Genomic DNA, 23,170 nt, shown 5'->3' with positions numbered 1-23,170 from the left:
TTCATCCTTTTAACTCAGTAAACATTGTCAGTGAGCCACAAATCCTACTTGTGATGACTATTTTTGCCTTTTCTCTATACTGTGTTTATGTAATATAATCCCCTCAAAAAAAAAAAAAAAAAAGAAAAAGAAAGAAAGAAAACAAGTTAGGTATATGTACTATCATGTAGAAGCAAATTGTACATTCATGAAATTATTTGTACAGAACTGAGCTTGTCATAATCCATATAAGTACACAAGATGTGAAAAGGCTGAGCCCACTATTTCTATTTCTTTAATAAGACCAATTACTTATATGCTATTTATTTAAATAATTGCAACTATCTTCTTCCCCCACCCTTGCTTTTTCCTTTTGGAGAGAAACAACTCCTAGAAATAACTAGAGTCAGCTGTGAATTCTGAAGGAGAAGCCAAGAATATAAAACGCATGTGGACAGATCTGACCCTCACTGGGAACATGGTGACACGGTCCCTTTTCCCCGCCCTGGACAGCCTGTTGTCAGCAGCACCTTTTAGAGACAGGAGCCAAGGAACTTTTAGACTTGGAGCCAAGGGACTGATTTTCCCTGCAGCTGCTCCTGAGAGTCAGACAGCCCTAGCAGAGGATGAGGCTGCACTTTCGCTATCCCTGCTCGGAGAGGATGGTGCCTGGTTCCTGCTGACGAGACTCAGTGTTCCCACAGCACCCCTATTGGGGTGGCTGCCCATGTTTGCATTGCTCAGTGTGGAGTGTTCTGTGCTCACCCACAACATTCAAACGTTGCTGAGTGACATAAACTTAAGCAAACAGATGGCACCCATTGCCTCTGAGGAAATTAAGTAGAGGCACCACAACAAGTTTTCTTGCTATATTGTGCTAGCTATGTCCATGGTATACATTGCTTCCACTGAAAATCCCAGTAACTTTTAGTTTTTAGCATGCTCCACTGCTCTTAGGTTTTTTCCACTCTTTGTCTTGTAATAACACTAGCCTTAAGGCTTCTTGGGGGTCTGGGTTGCAATTTATGAATGTGAAACTTTTTAAATGTCACAAGAGTGCTTGCTCCTCCTGTCAACAGCTTGCCTTGCCAGAGGGCAACCATGTTTTTTCCCCAGAGGGAAAAAAGCGTTTAGTTCAGTTCCTGGGTACAATCCAGAGCACCATAGAATAATCCAGTAACAGCATTTTGAAACCCCTTTTCAAAACTGTCACCATGTTTAGAAAGATCTATGGGCTGCAGAAAAAAACACCTTCTTATAAAGCTGGAAAACAAAACAGTGCCTCCAAGTCTAAACTGTCCTTGTCTGAACTGGACAGATTTCTGTTTTGTGTAATCAGTCAACAGATCTCTGGATCACATAAATCAAAGCTGTTCCTTACCCACAGTCCCTTTTGTCCAGGTCTGCCTGTGTTTGGGGCAGTGCATGTCATCCCTGTGGACTCACGCAGGTGATGGAGATGGGTGCATGTTGAGTGGGAATTTGCTCTGTCAGAGGCTGCTGAAGGGCTCTCACTGCATTCAGCAAGGGACTTGCCTGTTGCAATGCACTTTAAAATTTCAGATTGCACTACTGAGCTAAAAATATCTGTGTGTTCTTCAGAAGTGAGATGTCTGGCTTCTCTCTTGGTGGCTGCTTGGATACTGGATAAGGGGCCAGTTGCCAGTTGCAAAATTTGTGTTTCTTCCTTCCCTCTGTGCTGCTCTTTAATTGTAACAATAGCAACTTTTTGTCCCTTTCAGATCTGCTCACTTTGAGTAAAGGGTAAAAGAATAATTTGTTGGAGTATTTTGTATTTATCAACTAGTTGCCAAGAGAATAAGGTTTGGCACAGCGGAGCTTGCCTTTCACTGTAGCAAATCAAACATCCTGCTTGTACCTTGTTTCAACCCTAACCATGCTGTCAAGTGTAATATTTCTTGTTCTGGCTGTACCAGAAATCTAGTTAGATTCAGTCATACAGTCATAGAAGAGTACTAAATATATGCCAAATAAATTAATGTAATTTAAAATTACTTTCTAATTGCATATGGGAAGCAAAAAAATATAAGAACAAGTCTAGGGTAGTATCACTTTCATCAGAACAGTGTTTTCCTATGTTAGCTACTTGAAAATGCTGCTTATAAACCTTTTTAAAGATTAATTTGTTTGTGGTTTGTAGTAATTTGGTTTTTTTGGTTTTTATTTGGGGTGGAACGGTAATTGTGAGAGAGAGGCAGGATCTGTTATCTCTCAGGTAAAAAGATACAAATCCACTGCAGTGAACTGCAGTGAACCACTGCACCTCTAATATTAGTGGTTCCTCTGATCACTTTTAACCTGTGATAAAATCACCTTCAAGGTAAGTCAATTTGCATTCATTGTGAGATAATTCACAATAATAATGCTGAAACACCTTAAACATTTCCCATATTTCCTTCTTCTTTAGTTGTTCATACCGTGAATAAAAAGTCAGTTTTACACGAGTAATTCAAAAGTCTATCTAGTTAGTACTTCTAGGTTTTTGTTCCATAAAATATTATTGGGGGAGAAAGACTATAGGGTATTTACAAACTTACTCTGAGAAGGTATTTTGGGTCAAAAAGTTGGATGAAATGGGTTTCCTTTGAGGAAATACAGGCTTATATGAGGCTTTATGGTAGCATAAGTTATATGCACAGAAAAGAAGTGGGATATTTTGAAGCATTAAAAAGTGTAAATAAAATATAGGAAGAGGAAGACATAAATTAAGACAAATTATTAATATTAAGAGAAGATTATTACTTTCTTTGAATTACTTTCAACTATTGGGGGAAAAGAGGGAAAATCAGGAAAAAAGTAGAAGTTTTGTGGCTTTACATTTTAATTAATTTACATTGTTCTTCTTCTGCACAGGCCAAGTATTGTTTTCTTCCTTTGTTTTGTTTGGGAGGTCAGTTTTAGACGGTACAACTGAAGCTTTGTTACTTTCGAGCTGTGCAACTCTGTCACCATAAACAGCGTTGATGGACTAAAAAATAATGGCCAACAGTAAAACTTGCATTCCTATCTTATCCTGTTAAATGATAGGGAAGGGGACCATTTAGTTTAATTTATAGCAGATAATTATATAGCTGTAAAACATTGCTGCAGGCTTCTCTTTGTTTATATTGCATATTTAATTTTTTTCTTTATATTTTTTTAATTAGAGCTGCAGTTGTTATCATGATCTGTTTTCTTGGCATTCTTAACTAGGAAAAATGGGCTACTTACAGAAGAAATGGACCAGTTTCAACAGACTTCAAATGACTTAGGGTAGGTTTTATTATTTACACTCTTGCCAAGCAAGAGTGTAAGTAATAAAAAAGCAATTTATTAATTAAATGTCATTACCTGATGATTACTTGACACCTTTTACAGAAGGTATTCTTAAATTCTGTTTCTTAGCTGATGGGCAACGATGACAGCTTTGCCTTGAATACTGACCATCTGCGGTGGGGAGTTTAATTTTAATTCAAGGCAGGCCAATCACAGCAAGGTCTTTTATAGCTCTGGGAAATTGCATTAATTTCCAGATAAATAATAACCAGGTTTTAAAATAATTTTTCCCCTCCTCCTATGCTCCAACCTACTATTTAGCTGAAAACAAAAGTATCACTTCTCCTTTGAGAAAGATTGACTGCATCACATTCATCAGTTCATTTCAGGAATAGCATTAACTGAACCAATAAACAGGTAATGGGTCTTGGCCTCACCATTACAAAGCATTTGGTGGCGAGTTGATGAGTCAAAGGCATGGCTCAGCCTGAAAAGACTCGTGATGGAAGGCAACAGACTCTTGGTAGTGACATATGGGATTAAGAGGAATGCATGGGTGCTTGGTTATTCCCCTCAGAGCCCCAGCAGGAGATCATGCAGGGAGCTGCATGGCAGATGGAATGCACTGCCTTAGAGAGAGAGATGAGTTATTCCTGTGTAAAACACAGGAGAATTATCTCACAGAGCCCGGCTAACTTTCTGGATGTGCTTTTTAATATTTTAATTGTACGTTCCTCTCCCCCTTAAAATACATCTAAATAATTCAATTTTTATGTTCATCCAAGTATGACAAACATTTCAGGCAAAGTGCCTGAAGAAAACTCAACAGGCAGTGTCCTTGTGAACTCTGAATCCCCCATTAGGAGCTGTACTAGGTGAAAGGTGCACTGTTCAACTTGGATTTCAGGGCAGCACTTGGACTCTACTCAGAAGCTACTGCTCTGTCATGACATCCACTAGGTAGGGAGATCCAGCTCTAGAAATAGCATGCTGTATCCAGGTGGAGTTCCGTGAGTGAATGACTGCTGGGAGAACATATAGGTTACTTTTCTGCTATTTCCAGGATATGATCTGAAGGTCAAGGTGGAATGTGTTTGACAATGTGCCTTTGCAAGTGACTTTCACTAATAACATAAAAATCCAGGAGCTAAAATCCACAGAAATGGTCATACAGTGCAAATGGTGGTAACTCTTAATGTGTCTGTGGATCCCTGAAGGGGGACTCCACTCAAAATCCACAACATGTGGGACATCTGGCCTCTGTGGCCTCAGGAACAGATGTCTTCCCGCAGTACTAGCCTATGAAAAATTTCTGCTGGGCATTTGTCTCTCTGCAATAGTTGCCCATAGCCATGTACCTAGTTGCAGGAATTGGTTCAGATCAGCAGCATCAGCCCAGGCAAATATGTTTTCCTGTGGAAAAGCATTGCTGTGCTGCTGCCCATCTTCACAAGCTACGTCTGGAGACCCTTCATCACTGCAGTAGCTGGACTTCATGCTTTGTAGCTCTGCTGTGGATAGGTAAGGTGGATGAAGATCACAGCAAGGTAGTGGTCCATTTCTGTAAAACAAGGGAGGGCTTAAATCTAGCAAGGGGTTAAAAAGTACTAGGTACATGTTTTAACAAACTAATTCCCAGAAAATCTTGATCCATATTGCAGCATTGCCTCTCAAAGCTCAAGTGCTTAAGCAGTTGTAACTTGCTGCTGTTCTGTCCACTTTAATGGATGGCTGAGGTGGAAGAGAGGTTAGTTTTACATCTTGGTGTAACAGGATTTTGTACATATTTATATATTTATATTTATAGTATTTATATAAAGAAATAGCCATCTGCATTTTAAAATTCTCAAGGTCTCAAATAACAAAACTTTGATAATTTTCAAATTTATAACACTGACAATACAGCTAAGTTTGTTAGGAGAGGTACTGGTGTGAAAATGTAGTATTTCAAGATGTTGCACATGTTGCATAGAAGTGCTAGCAGTGTCCCTTTAATGGTGCTAATTTAAATTCTTACTCTGTCATGTAGCACTAGAAGGTTTGTGTAGGTATGAAAAAAAGAAATATATATATATATATATATATATATGCATACATAGTCACTTAGCTATGAAGGAATTTGTTCTGGTTTTGACTGGGATAGTTAATTTCTGTCACAGCAGCAATTACAGGGATGTGTTTCAGGTTTGCACAGAAAGCAGCACTGACAACACAGAGATGCTCTAGTTGCTGCTGGGCAGAGCTCACAATGTATATAGGTCTTTTCCTGTTTCTTGAATCAGCTCATCAGCAAGTATGCTGGGGGTAGATAAGGAGTTGGGAGGGGATCAGCTGTCCCAGTTGATCACAGGGATATTCTGGGATACATGGTATCATGCTCAGCATATAGAAGTGGGGGAGAAGTGAGAGAACATTCAGAGTGATAGTTTGTCTTCCCAAGTCACCATTAAGGTATGATGGAGTTCTGCTTTCCTGGAGATGGCTGAACCCAAGCCTGTCCACTGCAAATGGGGAATGAATTCCTTGGTTTGCTTTGTGTCTGTGGCTTTTGCTTTATTAAACTGTTTTTATCTCCACTTATGAATCTTGTCACTTGACTCCTCTCCCCAGCCCAGTGATGGGGCAGTTAGGGAGAAGCTGTGCGGTCCTTCTTTGCTAGCAGAGGTTATACACAGTAACACATCTCCAAGCAGATCAGCAAAATGACAACCCTCACATTTCTTATTGGTTTTAACCTGAACTTAGGCAAGTATTATTAACGGGGTTATTAATAAGAAGGGACTTAACTCTTAAGTCTGTCTGAATTCTTCACCAAAAACAAATTCAAGACTAAGCTGAAATGCTCTGCTTAGAGAGGAGGTCCTATGGTTTGTATTACGTAGGGTGTGGGATCAATGTTTGTGTCACGCGTGTCGGCAGCTGCCTCCCTGAAGGTAAGAGCACTGTGGGAACACTGTGGCCCAGTGCCCCAACCACCAACAGAGGTGCACAGGGCAGGCCTGCCACTCAAGCCCCTGATCTTCTCACAGGTCAAATGACATGCTGATCCTGAAGGACGATGACAAATCCATTTTGCGCAGCACACAGGACATGCTGCAGCACTGAAACCCTGCTGGCACACAGCAGAGACTCAACAACGCTGCACAGGGCACATGTTTCCACATCTGCTTACTTGCAATGGAACAGCAAAGGACATCTTCTACATCCCAAGTCAACAAATTTCATGTCAAAGTTCTATCTGCAAACTAGACCTTTGAAGTGACTCCCCTCTTTCCTACTATTCCCCCCAAATTTGTGTCACATCCTCAGGCAAAGGACCAGACACCTCAAAACAGGGTCACTGCAGCTGTAATGTGATACAGTCCTAAAAAGGCATTTCCCATGTGGGATCTGGACCCAGGAGCTCAGTGATGTAAATAAAAGAGACAGGATCCCTAAACTAGACTCCAGTGGTACTCAGCAGTATAGCTCTAAAACCAGTTTTTCTGTTTTTTGAGAAAGCTAATACATGTTTTCTTTCAGTAAGTTCCTGTATTATGTGATACTTGTGGGGTTTTTTTTTAATTTTACACATAGATACAACATTTAAAACCTTTTTTTTAAAAAAAGTTTATTTTCCACAAGGAAGAGCAATAGGAAAAATTAAACTGTTCTCCACATATTGTTTTCTTAAAACAAGAGTCTACAAGGACATATTCAGCACCAAAACTAAAAACAAACAAAAAGAAAGTACAAACAGCCATAGAATATAATCTATAAAGCAAACATTTAATATTGCACTTTGTTTCTCTAATGTTTGGATTTTACTTACTTTTTCCTAATTCAGATCAGAATTCTCTATCAAATACTGGGTTTCAACTGTGAACCTGAAGTTTTATAATGCTGAGAACTGACCAATATTTGTGGGAGAGTAATGCCTCTGAGTAATTTAAACCGGAAGTCTTTATTTGATAACATTATACAATTTTTCATTCTGATCACAAAGGCTGAAATGCCAAGTCAATTACTATGATATTGGTCAATCCCGCCTCATATGCAATTTTCCATTGTATTGCAGTAAGTACTTTAATGCTATGTATATCAGCAATTGTTCCCTAGTCTGTAAAAAGAACAAAAAAGGAAAAAAAAAGTAAAACCACCAAATGCCCTTTTATACCAACAATCCCATTAGCTTTAAAAATTGTCTGGTTGGAGAGGGTAGAGGGAAGGGACATCCACAAAATTGGCCTAGTAACATCATCCAATTTCCTTCTTGCCAATATTCCCGCTCAAAGCCCAAGCCTTTTAACTGAATCACTTAAAACGCGACTCATTTGTATTTTATCACCCTGTTGTCATTTTTGAAACATGAATGATCTTTCATGTTCTCATAAAGGCCACTTATGGAAAAGCCTATTTGTCGCATTTATGAAGCCTTAAAAACAAGGCAAAGGTTTTTAAAAATGAGCGCCATGCAGAAACACCAGCCTCCCCTCTCTGACTCTCTTCGGAGCTTTTTTATTGCACAGGGAGACAGGTATTTGATGGATGAGATCTTATTTGTTCAAATAGTCAAGACCAGAAAAGTGTCCCTTTGTCAGTGATCTGTGTTCCATGGCTTCTGAAGAGCAAAGTTGACTTTCATTGTACATCTCTAGCATGTAAGCGCTGGCATTTGTTAGCACAGGTAATGGCTCCATTGCCCTCTTTTTCCTGTAGCACACTCAAGGACAAGTGCTCTTTCCATACGGTTTCTTGCATTCTGCATGAATACATGGTATAATTCCGTGTTCTGTTTGTTTTAAAGCTCTTGAGAGTGCCACAGAAGATGCAGTTATCAAAGCACTTCCAGCTAACTCATATTTAAGTATGGCTGGTAACACTGATCTTTCTCACTTTAATTACACTTCTAATCTTGTACAGTATCATAAACCCTGAAGGTAATACAAAGTGCACAAACTGAGCTCTTAGCATAAAAGAAGCTTTTCCCGCAGTTTGAAATATACTTTCTTCTAGACTCATCACATATAGAATTTTTGGTGATTAAGTAGCTATATATAAAAATAAATTCACTTTCCCTTCCTATCCCTACTACTTGAGATATTGATCTGTCTGTGAATCCAAACAGTGTATGACCACTTCCTTCTAATACTCTTTTGAGGAAACAGCTGGTGTCTGCTGGTGCTGCTTTCATTTATGCCTTTTTTTTTAGAGCTTCACAACTTGAACGTTTTTTTTAAAATGCAGAAAGAGAAATGGGAATGAGGAGGATTTTGTAACTTTTGTGTATGTCCTTATTCCAGATCTCCCTCTCAAGTTAAGAACAAAAAACGAAACACAAACACAAAAAAAAAAAGAACTAACTCAACAGTGCAACGTAAAAAAACAAATAGCATTCCAACAGTTTGGCAAGTGATGAGTTCACCTGAGATTAAGTGATTTTTAGGCAGTCTGTAACAAAATGCTGCTTTGCGATAATAGTAGAAAGGCAACAAATTCTTAAAAGAAATCAAGAAAGTATACAATCTTGACAAAGTTTATTAGTTTCTTTCTATTAACTCTTCACCCTCCCTCCCTATCCCCATATCTGTTGCTTATCTACTACAGTAGGCTGCAAAACATACAGCAAGGAGGATTGGCTTGAAGGCATTTGATGTTTGTAAAATAAATCCACAATAGGATCCAAGCTGAAGAGGTGATACATGATCAGCCTACTAGGACAATTCTGAGCATGTGCATATGTAGGTAAAGTCCAGGCTACATTAAATTAAAAAAAAAGAAAAGTCAGTGCATTTGTCAAAGTCTCTTACTGTTGGGTTTTTTTGTTTCTTTCTTTCTTTTTTGTCAAAGCTTTCTTTTGCTCCTTATTGTGCGGGCCACAAGACATAAGAAAGGGGTAACAACTGTCCGGCGTAAATGAGAAAAAGCTGTAGTGACACTGAACCGCACAAGGTAAGCAATAAGCATGTGCAAATTTCCAAATTGTAAGAGGAAGCCAAACCTCTCTTAATGTGGTTTGAGTGTTTGGACACACATGACTGTAGGTTAGTAAGGCTGCTCCTAGTATGTGCCAGTATTTAAGAGGGAGGGGGGAAAGCTCAGTTCTTCAAGCATGTGGAGCAGTCCTACAACGTTACTGTAGGCTTCAAAGCATGATCACAGGTTGTTTTCATTTATTCACCACACAGGCAAGAGCAAACCCACTTTCTCTGAAAGTGTGTCTCCACTATGATGCCTTGACCTTCAACATGGCAGGTACGATTCCAAACCCAAGTCAAGTCAGCTTCTTATGGATTCTTTCAACGAGAAGGGCAAGATGGTCTGTCGTCTGTGGGTTGATCTGGGTTTGGATCAATCTAAACAAAAGAGAAAAAAACCACAAAAACCTAAGGTATTTTTAGAACTGATTGCTAGAAAATAAATCAATCCAAACACCAACATTTTCAAGTCCAAGACAGTCAGAGATAAATGGTATTCCCAATCCAAAAGTTGCTCAGGTAACTGAAGCATCTCTAAAAATTAGATTAAACTTTGAATTGAACATTACTAAGTACAGTGAAACACTTTAAACTGCATGTTGATGGTAGCTTAAGAATAAGCACAAACATGGAATAAGAAATCGTAAAAAATCTGCTAGTAGCACAAATATTCTAAATTATTTATTGCATAGTAAGAAGACAACTGGACTCAACATTTTAACATGTAACTTTAAATACTAAATTGATTTTGGAAGACATCTGACTTAAAAAGGCACAAAATTATTAGTAAAAAGTTCTTCTATCTAATTTTTAAGTAATGAATCCTGAAAAAACCCATAAAATGTTTCAGAAGTTCATGTGTACCACACATTATCTCCTCTTCTTTTCAACAAAAGGAAGGAGGTGAAGAACATGGACTCTAACTTAGGTCTCCAAAACTCAATAGGAAATATAGTTTAAGTGGACATTACATAGTTTGGTCAGTTATTTTAAAAATACATTATTTAGAACAAAGGAAAAACTTACTTCTAAATATTTAGGGCACCTAAAATGAAAAGCCCCAGAGTTGTATTCTAGGCTTATGTTATAGAAAAGACACAAAAAACAGACCACTCACTCACTAGCAGATTAAGTGCTTCAAGAGGAAAAGAAACAATCACGAGTGGGTGGATCCAGGCAAGATTTAGCCAAAGGGCACTATTTCATTTTGTCCTATAGCACTGCTTTGAAAAATATGAACATGGCTTTTGAAGCTGAACTTGTGTCCCAGTTATTGAGTGACTTTCACAGAACTTAAACTTGCAGACAGAAATGTTTGAACTGTGCATTTAGAGAAACCTAAGCCAGAAAGAGCACCTCTGTATCCTCTCTGCATGGAAATTCTGAAAGTAATACATACAAAGAGCTAAAAATACAGAGTACTTTTAGAGAGTAGAGGTGAAAAACAGTTTGTTGCGCATCTGTAGACTCAGAACATTGGTATTCACTAATGTCATGTATTACATATATAATGCAATATAACTTTAGTAAGTTGCTGAGAGAGCGCAAAACAATTTCAGAATCTCTATGAAACATTAAAATAGTGAAGAAACCTGGAAATTTTTTTATGCAATTTACCTGCACTTTGCTAAAACTAAGTTACATTTCATATTTTTGCTTATTTGTCCTAGTTTTCTTAAAGTAGAAACAGTTTCTTATATTTATTCCACATGACAGAATTCAAAGCAACAGCACATTCATAATTATATTTTGAGGTACCTACTTCTGAATAGAGGGGTGGAGGCAGAAAACGGAACTCCTGGATGTATGCAAACAGTGGTCCTGGAAGCGCTCTCTCAAAGTCATCGCAAACACCCAAGGGTGCAAGGCTGGACTGCCGCTGCTCCTCCGTCACCACTTCTGCATAGCTGGGAGGGGCTGCAGGGAAAAGGCACACGCCGTTCGAACAACAAGTTCTTGTGCACGTCAAAACACATAACATGATAAATATTAAACTTTTATACTGTAAAATGCACCAGCATTTAGATAAATTACTTCCGTGATTTTTACACAGTTATTGAACATGAAAAAGAGGGTAGACTGCTGTAGTTTATTTTACAGCTATGCTCAAATCCAACAGCAGACTGACCGTTGTTCATTGTGGTTTAATTATCACCTTCGGATTTAAAGCATACTCAGAACACTGAATTTCTGTTTGTTATGGTTTTGGCTTGGCAAAGCCAGAGCCCCCATGAGTACACCTTCTCCCCGGTGTCTGCTGTGAGATGTGACCACAAATAAGCAAAGCAGGCACCAGCTTAAACATAAAGAAAAGTTTATTAACTAAACTACACACAAAAGAAAAAAAAAAGAAAACACGAGGAAAATGAAAACCTCACAAAGAACACTCTCCCCCTCCTCCCCCCTAAATTCCCAATACAATACATCCTCCAAAATCACCAATTCTGGATCCAACACCACCCCTTTAGATTGCTCAAACTTTCAGTTCCTCAAGAGGAGAGGGAGTCCTTCCATGTGTCGTGGTGGCCTTTTCCGTCCATGTTCCGGTGCTCTCACCACCGAACAGGGATCAGGGCTGCTTCCAGGGTTGTCTTTTTAAGGATGCTTAGTCCAGTTCCAGAAAAGCACAGTATCTCACCTTTGGGACATCTGTCCCCCCTATATTTTATATACCCCCTGGGGCCGAGGGGTACCCACACTGAATCTTCTTTGGCTCTGGGACATTTCTCCCCCTGGACTCAGTCTCTGTATCACACGGAAACATGGCTCTGTCCATAGCTACACGAAAGAGTCCAGCATAAAATGCCACTCCCTCTTCTCCATTCTTTGATCATCTCTCACTCTCTCTCTGGTCCAGACCTCCATCACTCGTTCATTTCCTTCGTCCTCCTCCATTCTTATCACTTGTCTAGGAAGGGTTAATGTTCTGTAAGGTTTTCATTGTCCAAAATGGGTTAAAATCTCCTCCAGGCGCTGGACTCCTGGCTGCACCCCCCCATCTCCTCAGCCGGGCTGCCTGCTGCCAGCACATATTTACTGAATTTCAAGGTAACCACACAGGCTGCGCTCTCTCTCTCTCTGTCTGTCTCCAAGGGGGGGGGGGGAAATGGCTGCCCGATGTCTCTTGGTGCTCCTCCACCCTTCCATCCTCCAGGGCCTCCTTACTCCCATCTCTGTCCAGGCCCAGGCCTACCGCATGGTTGCCCCTCCCCCGCCCAGCAGCAGCGGCTGGACGGGGGAAGGGAGATCCGACCTCCGTCCCTCGGAGTCCCAAGAGAGCCTCCCAGGGCCGAAGCTCTGCTTTTAACCCCTGTGTGTTCTCAGAGGTGTATCCAAAACCCACTGGCTACACCAGGTGCCAGTATCAAAATCCAAGCACCCATTGGTTTGACCACAACATCCCAGAATTCCCACTTCTTCCTGGTCAACCCACCACACTGTTCCAGGCAGGAATAACAGAACATTGCATTTCTCTGGACTCCATCATCAGTCTGGGATCTGTACATTAAAACTCCATATGTTTAGCTACAGAGCTTCTCCTTCGACAAAAGAGATTCCCACTGAAATGGATTACATTATCCTTTCACAATGTCTTGGCTACTAATAAAGATCACCTTAACTGCTATTCTGACAGGTTACAGTGACTTACAACCAAGGATACAGCCGGGATACTGGAGGCAGAATTAATTCTGCCCAGGTACAATGGCACTCTGTGCCTTCACTTGTACCAGCTTCCAAGCAGCTGAATTCCACTGCTTGCACATCTGAGAGAAGAAGGCAAAGAGGGGAACTCCATTCTTCTACACAGAGCAAGCAGGTAGCAAGGAAGCATCCACAAAGGACCTTCTACGGACCTTATTATGAAGAATGTAGTTTTTGTCTGTTTGCATGACAGCAATGAATAAAGCACACAGAAATCGAAACAGACTTGCTTTGTCAGGTTACCTTCTGGTCTTTCAGGCAGTGTCAGACCAAGCCAATTCATGTTCATGCTACACTGGCTGCTTACACTTGATGTTCTGCTACCAAAGGGGTGTAGAGGAATGGTGCCAATGACCAGTGGTAAGTTAAGGAATAAATCCATGGCGCCAGGAATATCCACATATACCTAAAGAACAACATAAAAATGAAAGATTAAAAATAGGTTTGTATAAGGACTTCCAAATTATTAGACTAAAATCTCCAGCCATGTAATTTTTCACAAGTGTCTGAAATTTCATTTTTTTTCATTTTAGAGTCAATGTCCCTAAGGAGACAAACAACTCTTCAAGACAAAGGCAGTTCTATACTCTTAACACAAGTCCTCACATGGAAATGTCACACACTTGTAACACATTTCCTTAGAATATGCAAGATTTAAACTGAATTTACTTACAGAATTCCTGTATTCCTGTTAGGACACCTAATGCTAGGCTATGTACTTGTTTTGTAACTAGTTAGCAGTTCACAATCCTTTGTTAACAATTTGCAAGGAATCATGGAAACTACTCATGCTCCAATTAAACAATCCAACATACCATCAGTGAATACTCCACACGGATTATACTACAGTCAAGAATTGAAGGAGAAACAGGTGGAATTTTCAACTGTTTGCCATTCCAAGTTTCTGTTTTGCCAGATGACAAGGATTCCCCACGCAGGCTAGCAACAAGCTGCTTGACTTCCTTCATTTTCCCTTTGGCATAAAATGCCTGTGTTTGGTAAATGGCTGCCTTTGGCACCACCACACGGGAAGAGCAGTTCTCAATCTCAGCAAAGATCTGAATTGATTCACCTGAAAAAAAGCAACATTTCATTTTTTCTATGTATTTGAAAGGCAACTGAAACAAGCTGGCACATACTGTGGACTGTTATAAGGCAGTGGATGCTGCTAGCAGTGCTCCACACTTTGAACAATATCCACTGATGCTAGCAGGAGTAAGGTCACCATGAGGTAAATCTAACAGAAAAATGCACAGGCCAATAAAAGCAATGTCCTTTAACAATATGGAGACAGAGCAAGCAAACAAAATCAGTCATTTAAAATAGCAAGACAGATGAAAGAAAACCAAAATGGCAAGAATAGTTTAAGTATTTCTTTTATATATAACAGCAGCTAAGCACACACTGACATTTTAAAAGGGAAGGAAAAACATTTCCTATAATTACTTCTGTTACGTACCTGGGGTGTAGCCCTTCCTTTCAATTTTGGCACTTAAGGATATTGGGCCTGAGGTACAAAACCAACAACAGAGAGTTTTTTCTTTTGTGCCTGCTTGGGGTGACTGCAAGAAAAGAACATTTTCCATTTAATAGAGTGCTCCACGAATCTTTTAATCTGTTCTAATCAACACAGAAAATATTTATTATATACCTTCTATGCATTTTGATAGGCATATCTAGTTTTATTTACAGGGGAAAACCTCAAGCAAACTGCACCATGCAAACTATAAGCTTTAGTCTAATTCCATACTCATTAACACTGCTTTTTTGCTACACTTCATACTGCAGTTACACTTAAAACAAGTTTTTATACATAAATAAATTTAGCACAGCTTAAGAAAGGCTTTTAAGTCTACATATTCCACCATATTGCTGAAGAGCTTTTAATTTACCAGTAAACTAAAATGTCTATCTCTATGCAGTATAGTATTTCAGAAACAGTAACTAAGGTAAAGTACAGTAACCTTGACTCCTGCTATTTCCTGTTTCAAAATGATCCCATTTCATCTGTATTAAACAGACTTTGTTATTTTACATGACACCAGGATTTAGGACTTGATCCAAAGCCCAATAAAGTCAAATGAGAGTCTTTTGATTTTAATGGAATTTGTGCAAGACCAACATCTCCGTGCAAATCTGATTTTTCACCCATACACACAAGAAACCTATTTCAATGGATTTTGAGAATTTTTTCCCCTCTCCATGGGGGGTGAATTTGAAGAAGGGTGGTGGGGAATGGAATTTTAGGTCTGATTGAACTCAAATCCTCATTGAAAGGAATTGTGACATTGAAATTATTTTAATGAAATGATACTTCAGAAAAAGGTTATAGAGCACTGTGATAATTTCTCCCCATTGGTAGAAAACGATCCATATGAAATGGATCAATTATGCACACTAGTACATTATTTACTTTGCATTTTTAAGTTTGCAGTCTGTCACATTAATTCTTTTAAGTGTCACTGTTTTTACTTCAGAATCAAAGAAGAACAGTTCTCAAAATTTTCCTTTTTACTCACACTTAACAATTTAGTATTATTTTAATCTGACAAAAACATTTTACATATCTTAAAAGTAAAGCAACTCCAAGTACAGGAAAACATAGCTTTCAAAATGGAAGAACTTACAGAGTTGCAGAACTAATGTAATACTTAAAAGATTGGCTGTAACTAAGTATCAAGTAAGTATTAGGTAATGTATTAGGTAAAATTAGATATTAATATTGTTTCAGTTATTAAACTTCATTATTTTTTTTATGCCAGAAATAAAAAATGAATAATTCTGTCAATTCTTACCAGTAATGAAGGAGTGTTGATATCTATATGTTCAAAGACTGTAAATTCCTTCTTTAATTTTACTGGTAGAAACCAAGGCCTATGCAATTCGGCTTTCACCCAATAGCGCACACTGCCATGTCTGCCTTCGAATGAGGTAGCAAGTGGTCTGTGCAGGACACAAAGGTCAAAACTGAGTAAAGTCTTTCTGTCTAATAATGATACAATTGATCAAGTCAGTAATTAGTAGTATATAGAACTGCATTTTTAATGCACTGTAGTACTTAATGCAGAGTATCTCAGAAAAATTCAGTAATTAAAGATGGGAGAAAAAAAATAATCTCAAATTTATCCTACTGTAGTTTTTCATAGATTTCAGGAATCAATTAGAGAATTGTACTAGAAAAATGCCAGGAGAGCACAGATTTTCTTTAAGCTTAAGAGGCCACTTCCACATCTGAGGTAAAGTATGCCCTATTGACTACCAATTTAGTATTACCATTAGCACCAACCACTTATAGTTTTGGATGTCACCATTGTGTATATTTACTTGGTCAGTAGCTCAACATCAGGTTAATTTTAGCTGTAACTCAGCACTTCCACAGTTAGGTTCACCTTAAGCAGAGTAAATATTACAACATGGAGTTCTGAAGAGAGGCTATTTTGAGCACCTTCTAATCTTTCTCTACCCTGACGAGACAGCTTAAAACATTTATAATACTTAAGAATGCACACATATACCCATATATGTATTTATATACACACACACATATAAAATCATGAAGACTACTCTGAAATTTGTCAAAAGAAGGAAGCCTATTTAGAAGCTGGAAGAAGGATGATGCAGGTAGTATTTCCAGACCTGTGAACACTGCCTTTTTTACTGTAGTATCATAAAGTATCTTTAAAGTACAATTATTTCAAATTAACAGTAGTTTTTGTAGCTTGTTCCCTTTATTTTTGTATTTTTTAATAAATAATTTAGAAATTTTTTTGTATTTCACTATGTTCTGAATACATACTTATATATACATTAAAATAAAGTATTTGAAACATTTTCATATTTTCCACAGAGAGTAATACTAGCCATGCTAGTGCTTAACTAGAATTATTCTTTCAGTTACAGGTCTGACTTCACTATTTGCACATTTGAAATGTTTAGTTTTTTCCCCTAATAATGCAATTAGAACTTCAGTTTTTCATTCTGTCCCATATTCTGTAAAGGAAAAATCAGTAAGGATGATGCACTTCTTTCCACTAATGCTCTGAAGTTGAAGTCAGTTTTAGAAATATTTTATGAACACAAAATAGCAAGTAAGTAGGCAGTGGCAAAGTTCAGGCTTTTAATATCAGTCTTTGTTTTTCCAGTATTATTAAAAACTGGCTTAACAGCTATTCTCTCATGGCACTTAGAAAGAACCAATGATTTGACCAATGCCTGCTATCTGGCTGTTTCACTTCAAGCTAAGCTTTGCATGTTCATGTTTTTAATGTTTTGGGTATGGGATTTTTTTTTTTTTAATGCCCCTTTAAATTCAAGAGAAAATCAGTACTGGCCTTACTGTTGAGATTTTTACAAAATGCTAAATTGTCTTTAAAAATCTCCATGTTTACAGGTCTTTCCAGAAAATCTTACTGAAACTATGTAGAAGTCCTGTGGCATTCACTTTGAAAGTGTAGAAGTGTTTGCCACCTGCACATTTTGCTAAAACAAGTACCTCTAATAAACAACCTTAATATTAGGCAGTGAGCTTATTCACATAAAACTGCCAATTTTTCAGCAACTTTAAAGTTTTTAATTTAATTTAATTAAACTTGCCTTTTACAGCAAAAGGCTCATTTTTTATCCATACTCATACTCCCTCTTTTCCTGCGTATCTGATTTTACTGGAACTTGTATTTTTAGCTCATTTCCATATTTCCAACTCTTATTATGTCCAATCTTACATCCACAGTGCCTACATTACATATTTCAGACAGGAGTGGGGCACCAATTTTTATCTCACCAGGACAAACTTCTGCTCTTACTCTTGCTTTGCCTTTGTTTTCTAAACCAAATGGGATTTGGTAGGAAAATTCTTCTTACTCTAACCACTCATTCTTAAGTTTGTTTCTACCCAGGCTTACTGCATAAATAGCCACCCCGGGTACATACATCTGATTAAGAACAACCTCCTCTTTTGTTGAAATCTAAGTAAACCAGCCACATCTGTTCCAGACTTGAGACCAAACAAGGCTCAATTCCACTGTGATGTTATCTCTAGTTCTGCTGGTCTGCATAACTCCAGTAAATGGTTGAGTTAGAAGGTATTTCAGCCACTCTGCAGGACTTCAGTGACAGTTCAAATTCCTCTCCCTCCTCTTGGGAAGGGGAAATAGACTGGAATATCTAGTCAGTCAGTAACACTTGGTAAAAAGAAAGTGAGCAACTGGGCAGCAGTGAGCTCCTTTTTTATGGAAAATTTTTTAAAAAAAGGATGAGTATATCAGTGTAAAAGCAACCTCTTCAGTTTAATGAGATTATGTTCTCTACTGCATGTTACGAGCACAATTCTTACTACCATTGAAAAGGTTTCCCCTCCACCCACAGCAGGAGTTTTGGTCAGGCAGGTGGGCAGCAGAGCCCTGTGTGGAGGAGGACTCTGAGGGGGTACTTACGTCTGTGGAAGATGGAAGCTGAATGCATATTCATGCCTTCCTGAATGGATGGTGTGAAGGCCTTCCTCTGAATTGTCATCATCTAGAAGAGAAAAAACCAACATGCTAATCCTGCTGCACACGTTATACCTGGTGTAGGCTTTTCTTCCAGAAAAAAAGCAGTTTCCTCACACATTACAAGACCTAAAGAATGTGATGTCCCAGGAACAAGGGCCTCCCAGTCCATTACTTATTAACTGCTGGAATTCAGGGCCAACTCTGACTGACAGAAAGGTAGGCAAGACTGCAGGCCTTAGAGAGAAGCAGAGGTTAATGTTTTAATATAATCCTGCCTCTGAACAGTGACACAGTTTTAACTGCTGCCATTTCAAGGCCTCCATTCAAGGTTCGTAAAGGAAATCATGCTGCTTTCCACGGCAGTTGCTAGTCAGAATGAACCAGAACTGGCTTTTACCAGTATTAACAGTACCAAGTCTGCTATTTAAGATTAAATTTAGAAATTCAGGTTCTTTGTATCTCCTGCCCGGCAACAGTGTCCACACATTAATCACACACACAAAAAAAAAAAAAAAAAACAAAACGTGCGAGAAAGGAGTAAGAGCATACGAGCAACACCCAGAAAGTACCCGACAGATTCAGGGGCATAGGAAATGGCAAGCTGCCCAACTAATGGTATCTAGAGCTAAACCTTTCATTTCTTTAATAGATTAACTTGATCTTGCTCAGACAGAGCATAGATACTTTCTGGTTTTATGCCAGGAATGCTAATCCTTGTTTATGGTCACGATTATTTGTACAGCTTCAAATGCCACAAGAAAATTGTAGTTCATTCTGACATCAAACCAGAAAAATGCTGACTTGGTTAAAATAAAAGTCGAGCGAAAAATTGCTGTTCACCTCGCAGTCAAAAACGGCTGGAATTATAAAAGGGGTTATAGTGAGACAAAGTGAAAGGGAACAGCTTATGCGTGACTCGCTGAAGCATTAATGGAGGCATGCAGAAGGGTTCTAAGTTTCTATTGTCCTATAGAAGAGCCGATGCTCTACTTCCTACAGTGTAAATACCGAAATTTTAAAAACAAATTAAAAAACAAGCAAAAAAAACCCCAAAACACCCTCCAGCAGCAAGATGCGGAAATAAATACACCTTCAGGACGCAACATTTTCCGTGGGTCAGGAAAATGTGATGAAAAAGCGAGACAATGCGTCGGAGTGAGGGTGGGCTTCTATATTGTCGCTTTGCGTTAGGGATTTTTTTCAATAACTATTTCTTCTATTTGATTTATTTATTTTTTGTTTAATTCTGTTCCGAGGAGGGGAGCGCCGCTGTCGGCGGTGGCTGCGCCGCTCTGGGCCCGGCCCCCCCTTCCTGCCAGCTCAGCAGTCCCGCCGCGCCGCGGTAAACAAGTGCTGAGCTGTCAATCAGCGCGGGCTGGAGCAGGAGCCGACCGGCCTGAACCGGCGCGCGCGGAGCGCCGCCAGCCCCGCCGCTCTCCCTCACACGCTGCGTGCGCTGCGCCCGCCGGCTCCGCACCGAGGGCGGACCCTTCCGCCACCCGCGCCGGGCCTAGACCCCTCAGGTGATGGGACCGGCGACGGGAGGCGGCAAGGACGAGACTGAGGGCAGCGCATCCCCCTGCCCTCTCTCTCTGAAGTGCTCTGCACCGAGCCAGCGCCTCGGGGAGAGGCCCCTGTCCGCCGGGGGCAGGCAGCGAAACCTGCTCCCTCACCCCCGCCGCCAGCGCCCCGCCAATCAGCGGCGGGCATCGCCTTAGCAACAGGGCAACAAACCACGGCCGGCCAATCAGGGGGCGGCGGGGGGCGCGGCCGGGCCGCGGGTCTGCGCTCGGGGCAGTCATTGAAAGGTGGCCGCCGGCAGCGGCTCCGCGGGGCCCCTGTCCCACCCGCTCCCACGCGTGCTCCCCCCAACACGGGAGGCTCCTGCTGCAGACTCCGATCCACGAGCTCTGGGAACCCGCCGTCCAGAGGTGCGGGAAGTTATGCTCGGGCGAGTGATTCCTGAGGTGGTGGCAGCAGATGGGTGGGAGCCGCAAGTCACCTCGTTAGCGCGGTGTGCGCGATACCTGAAGCAAATAAAAAATGTCCCGAGTTCTGCTACAGCTTTGAGCCCGGGTATACTGTATGAAGGGCTCGGTGCCGCCCGGAGTTGTTCAAAAATTACATTCATTTTTTTCCGGAAAGAACGAGAAACATCGCATTGCTGCAGAGTATACAATGCATATTCAGGGGAAAAAAAAAAAAGGCGACAAGCAGCACAAAAAATTACATAACCGGTTTTTAACATTATTTTCTTGCGCTGGGGAATTAAGTCATCGCCACCACCTGACGCGTGCGGCCAATCTGCGCGGAGCGGGCGGCCCACCCCCCTCCTCCAAAGCCGGTCCCAAACAGGATTGAACCGCTTCGAACAAAGGCTGCGAAGTTCGGAGGAAAAAGAAATAAAAAAACCCAGACAACCCTGAGGCCCAGCGCTTCCACGCCTCCGGCGAAGGGGTCCGCACTTGGTGGGGACACCAGGGTGGCTCCAGTGGGAAGTGGGGAGCAGGAGGTCCTCATCTTCCCAGTTTTGGGAGAGATGCTTCCATTACGCAACACCACTCCCCCCTCTCTCTCTCCTCCCCCTCCTTTTGCTCCTCATCAAGGGCTTTTCGGACACATCCTTACATCGCCGTAACCCCCACTACCGAGCGGCGTGTAGGGGCATCCCAAGGAAACGAAAGCTTTTTACCAGGGCGAGGGCAATACTGAAATGAGGAAAAAATTACACGTGGGGTGGTGATATGTCAAAATAAGCCAGGGAGACTCTTTTATCTGCCAACAATCAGCCATCCTGAAAAAATCATTGTATTATCACCCCAACAGCATCAGCAGAACCCCGCATGTGTCAAAAAGGATGGTTTTTATGCTTTCACTGTGTTTCAACTAGGATTCTGCCAATAAAGTCCGCTGCCCATCAGGCTGTGATTCTACAGCTGTTTTTCCCCATGGTACGGCAAATCCTACTAATTATCACCAGGGAAAAAAAACCTAAAACACTCAAGAAACCCCATTTATTAATATATGGCCGTATTGAAGGGCAAGAGAGTTCTCCTGGCTGCAGGTACTTTGCAAATGCATCTCCTATATGTAACTATCGCCAAGATACGACCCTGGGCATGTCCTGCTCTCCAAAGCACCCGTTAAAAGACAGGGCTAAACCGGGGTGACACAAAGATACATGCTTTTTTTCCATTAAAAAATAAATCATCGCAGCCCTTACCTCTCTCGTGGCCGATGAGGATGTCCTTATGGTTGAAATATTCCACTTCTTCGGTGTAGTTCTGTGTATAGGCAGTGTTGGATCCAGCATTCCTCGATTCAGTCCAACGTACTTTAGCGTGCCCCCTTGCATGGATTTTAAGGGATTTCACTCTAATTTCCCCAGTTACTTCTAGACTGACCTTTCCTGAGACTGTATCCCCGCTAGAGTACACAGGGACATTGCTGTCATTCAGACAGTCAAAGCTTATCGTCAGACTCTTCACCTTCCCCAGCACCATGGTTTTATAGCAAAGTGTACAAAAATAGACTGTAAGAAAAAAAAAAATAAAGGGAAGGGGGAAGCCAAAAACAACCAACCCCGAGCCCCTGGGGCGCAGGGGTGCGGCGGCGCGGACCCTACAGGCGGCTCATGGGGGCGGCGGGGAGCCCCGGCCCCGGCGCGGGCGGCGCTGGTGCCGACGCGGCGTCTCGCCACAAAGGCGCTGCCGCGCCGCCGCCGGCCCCGCCTTATAAGCCGGGTGACAAACAAGCGCGGGCGCGCATGCGCCGCCCCGCCCCGCCGGGGCAGCGCGGACCCCGCGGCGCCGCCGCCGACTCCGGGAAGCGCCGCTCCTCGGGCGCGCGGAGCGTTCCGGGCGCGCGCCGCCGCTCCTCGGGCGCGCGCCGCAGGTGGGCGCTCGGTTGGCGCGGGCGGCCGCCCCAGGGAGGATGGCAGAGTACCCAGCCTCTGCGAGGAGATGAGAGCTGCGCTTCGCTTAACAGACCTTGTTCTGAAACTGGCAAATTATTCTCCCTTCTCTTGGTTGTTGGGTTTTGGGTTTGTTTCGTTGGCTTCGGTTTTGTTCGGTTGGTAGGATTTTGCTGCTTTGGGGTTTTTTGCGTTTGTTTGGTTAAGTTTGGCGGGGGGGGGGGGGTTGGCTTTTTTTTGTTTTTTTTTTCCTCTGTCTGTGTGTATCTAAAGATGGGAAAGAATTAAGCAAAGCTTGATAGGGAATCAGAGAAAAATTATAGAAAAACATGGTAAAAAAATAAAAAGCAGTCCTGGCTTTTGGGAGAATCTTCTCTGTAAACTTTTGAACATCAGTACTGATTCATCTGAATTTAAATATTCTAGTATCAATGATTGTCCCAGTAATACAAATTACATTGCTGCAGATCCTCCCTTTAAGTGTTTCCAACAATTGATTTTTTTTTTTTTTTTTTATTATTATTACTTTGGTAGTTCTGTTTCTCTGGTAAACACTCTGGGTTTCATTATTTAATGCTACATTAGCTAATTCTTGCACACTTCCCTGCTGACACAAAATTTTCAGTGAGAAGTATGATGATGGTGGATGACATCCCCCAAGACACCATGCTTTGGGGAGCCTAAACTGAGATACACTGCTAACATTTCATGTCAACACTTCAGTTTTGAAAGTGTTTGCCTATTCCTGCTGCTTTGTTCTCAAGTAAAAAAAGTCACATTTTCCTTGGCCTGGTGGATATTCTCATGCATTTTTTGTGGCCAAAGGGGTTCAAGTCTTTTGTGGGTAAATTAGG

At 41.0% G+C, this 23,170-nt stretch overlaps 1 protein-coding gene across 2 annotated transcripts; it reads right to left on the bottom strand.

Moving 5' to 3' along the window:
- Window positions 1–7,219: 7,219 nt before the first annotated feature.
- On the bottom strand, window positions 7,220–22,050 carry ARRDC3 (arrestin domain containing 3). Of its 2 annotated transcripts, XM_063181145.1 has the most exons (8): window positions 21,627–22,049; window positions 18,347–18,428; window positions 15,710–15,857; window positions 14,374–14,476; window positions 13,730–13,986; window positions 13,158–13,320; window positions 10,975–11,129; window positions 7,220–9,590 (listed from the first exon to the last, which is right to left on the bottom strand). In XM_063181145.1, exons 1-8 carry the CDS (start codon window positions 21,904–21,906, stop codon window positions 9,534–9,536), a joined length of 1,245 nt encoding a protein of 414 aa, XP_063037215.1. In that variant the 5' UTR covers window positions 21,907–22,049; the 3' UTR covers window positions 7,220–9,533. The 2 variants fall into 2 exon arrangements, with proteins under 2 accessions (XP_063037215.1, XP_063037216.1); XM_063181146.1 differs by lacking the exons at window positions 7,220–9,590; window positions 10,975–11,129 and adding an exon at window positions 11,540–12,120 and having other exon boundaries at window positions 21,627–22,050.
- Window positions 22,051–23,170: the final 1,120 nt, after the last annotated feature.

The sequence above is a fragment of the Melospiza melodia genome, chromosome Z (assembly GCF_035770615.1).
Source record: "Melospiza melodia melodia isolate bMelMel2 chromosome Z, bMelMel2.pri, whole genome shotgun sequence".
NCBI lineage: Eukaryota > Metazoa > Chordata > Aves > Passeriformes > Passerellidae > Melospiza > Melospiza melodia.
Note: the sequence above shows the minus strand (reverse complement) of the source record. Positions and strands in the feature narration are given on the sequence as shown.

What these genes read in the sequence shown, in the direction of transcription:
- ARRDC3 (XM_063181145.1), bottom strand. Translation starts at nt 21,906, where the DNA reads ATGGTGCTGGGGAAGGTGAAGAGTCTGACGATAAGCTTTGACTGTCTG. An exon ending in TCAACACTCCTTCATTACTG is followed by an intron (nt 14,477 to 15,709) that starts GTAAGAATTGAC and finishes CTTTTCTTGCAG; the next exon opens with TCACCCCAAGCAGGCACAAA. An exon ending in ACTGCCTGAAAGACCAGAAG is followed by an intron (nt 11,130 to 13,157) that starts GTAACCTGACAA and finishes TTTTCCCTGCAG; the next exon opens with CCCCTCCCAGCTATGCAGAA.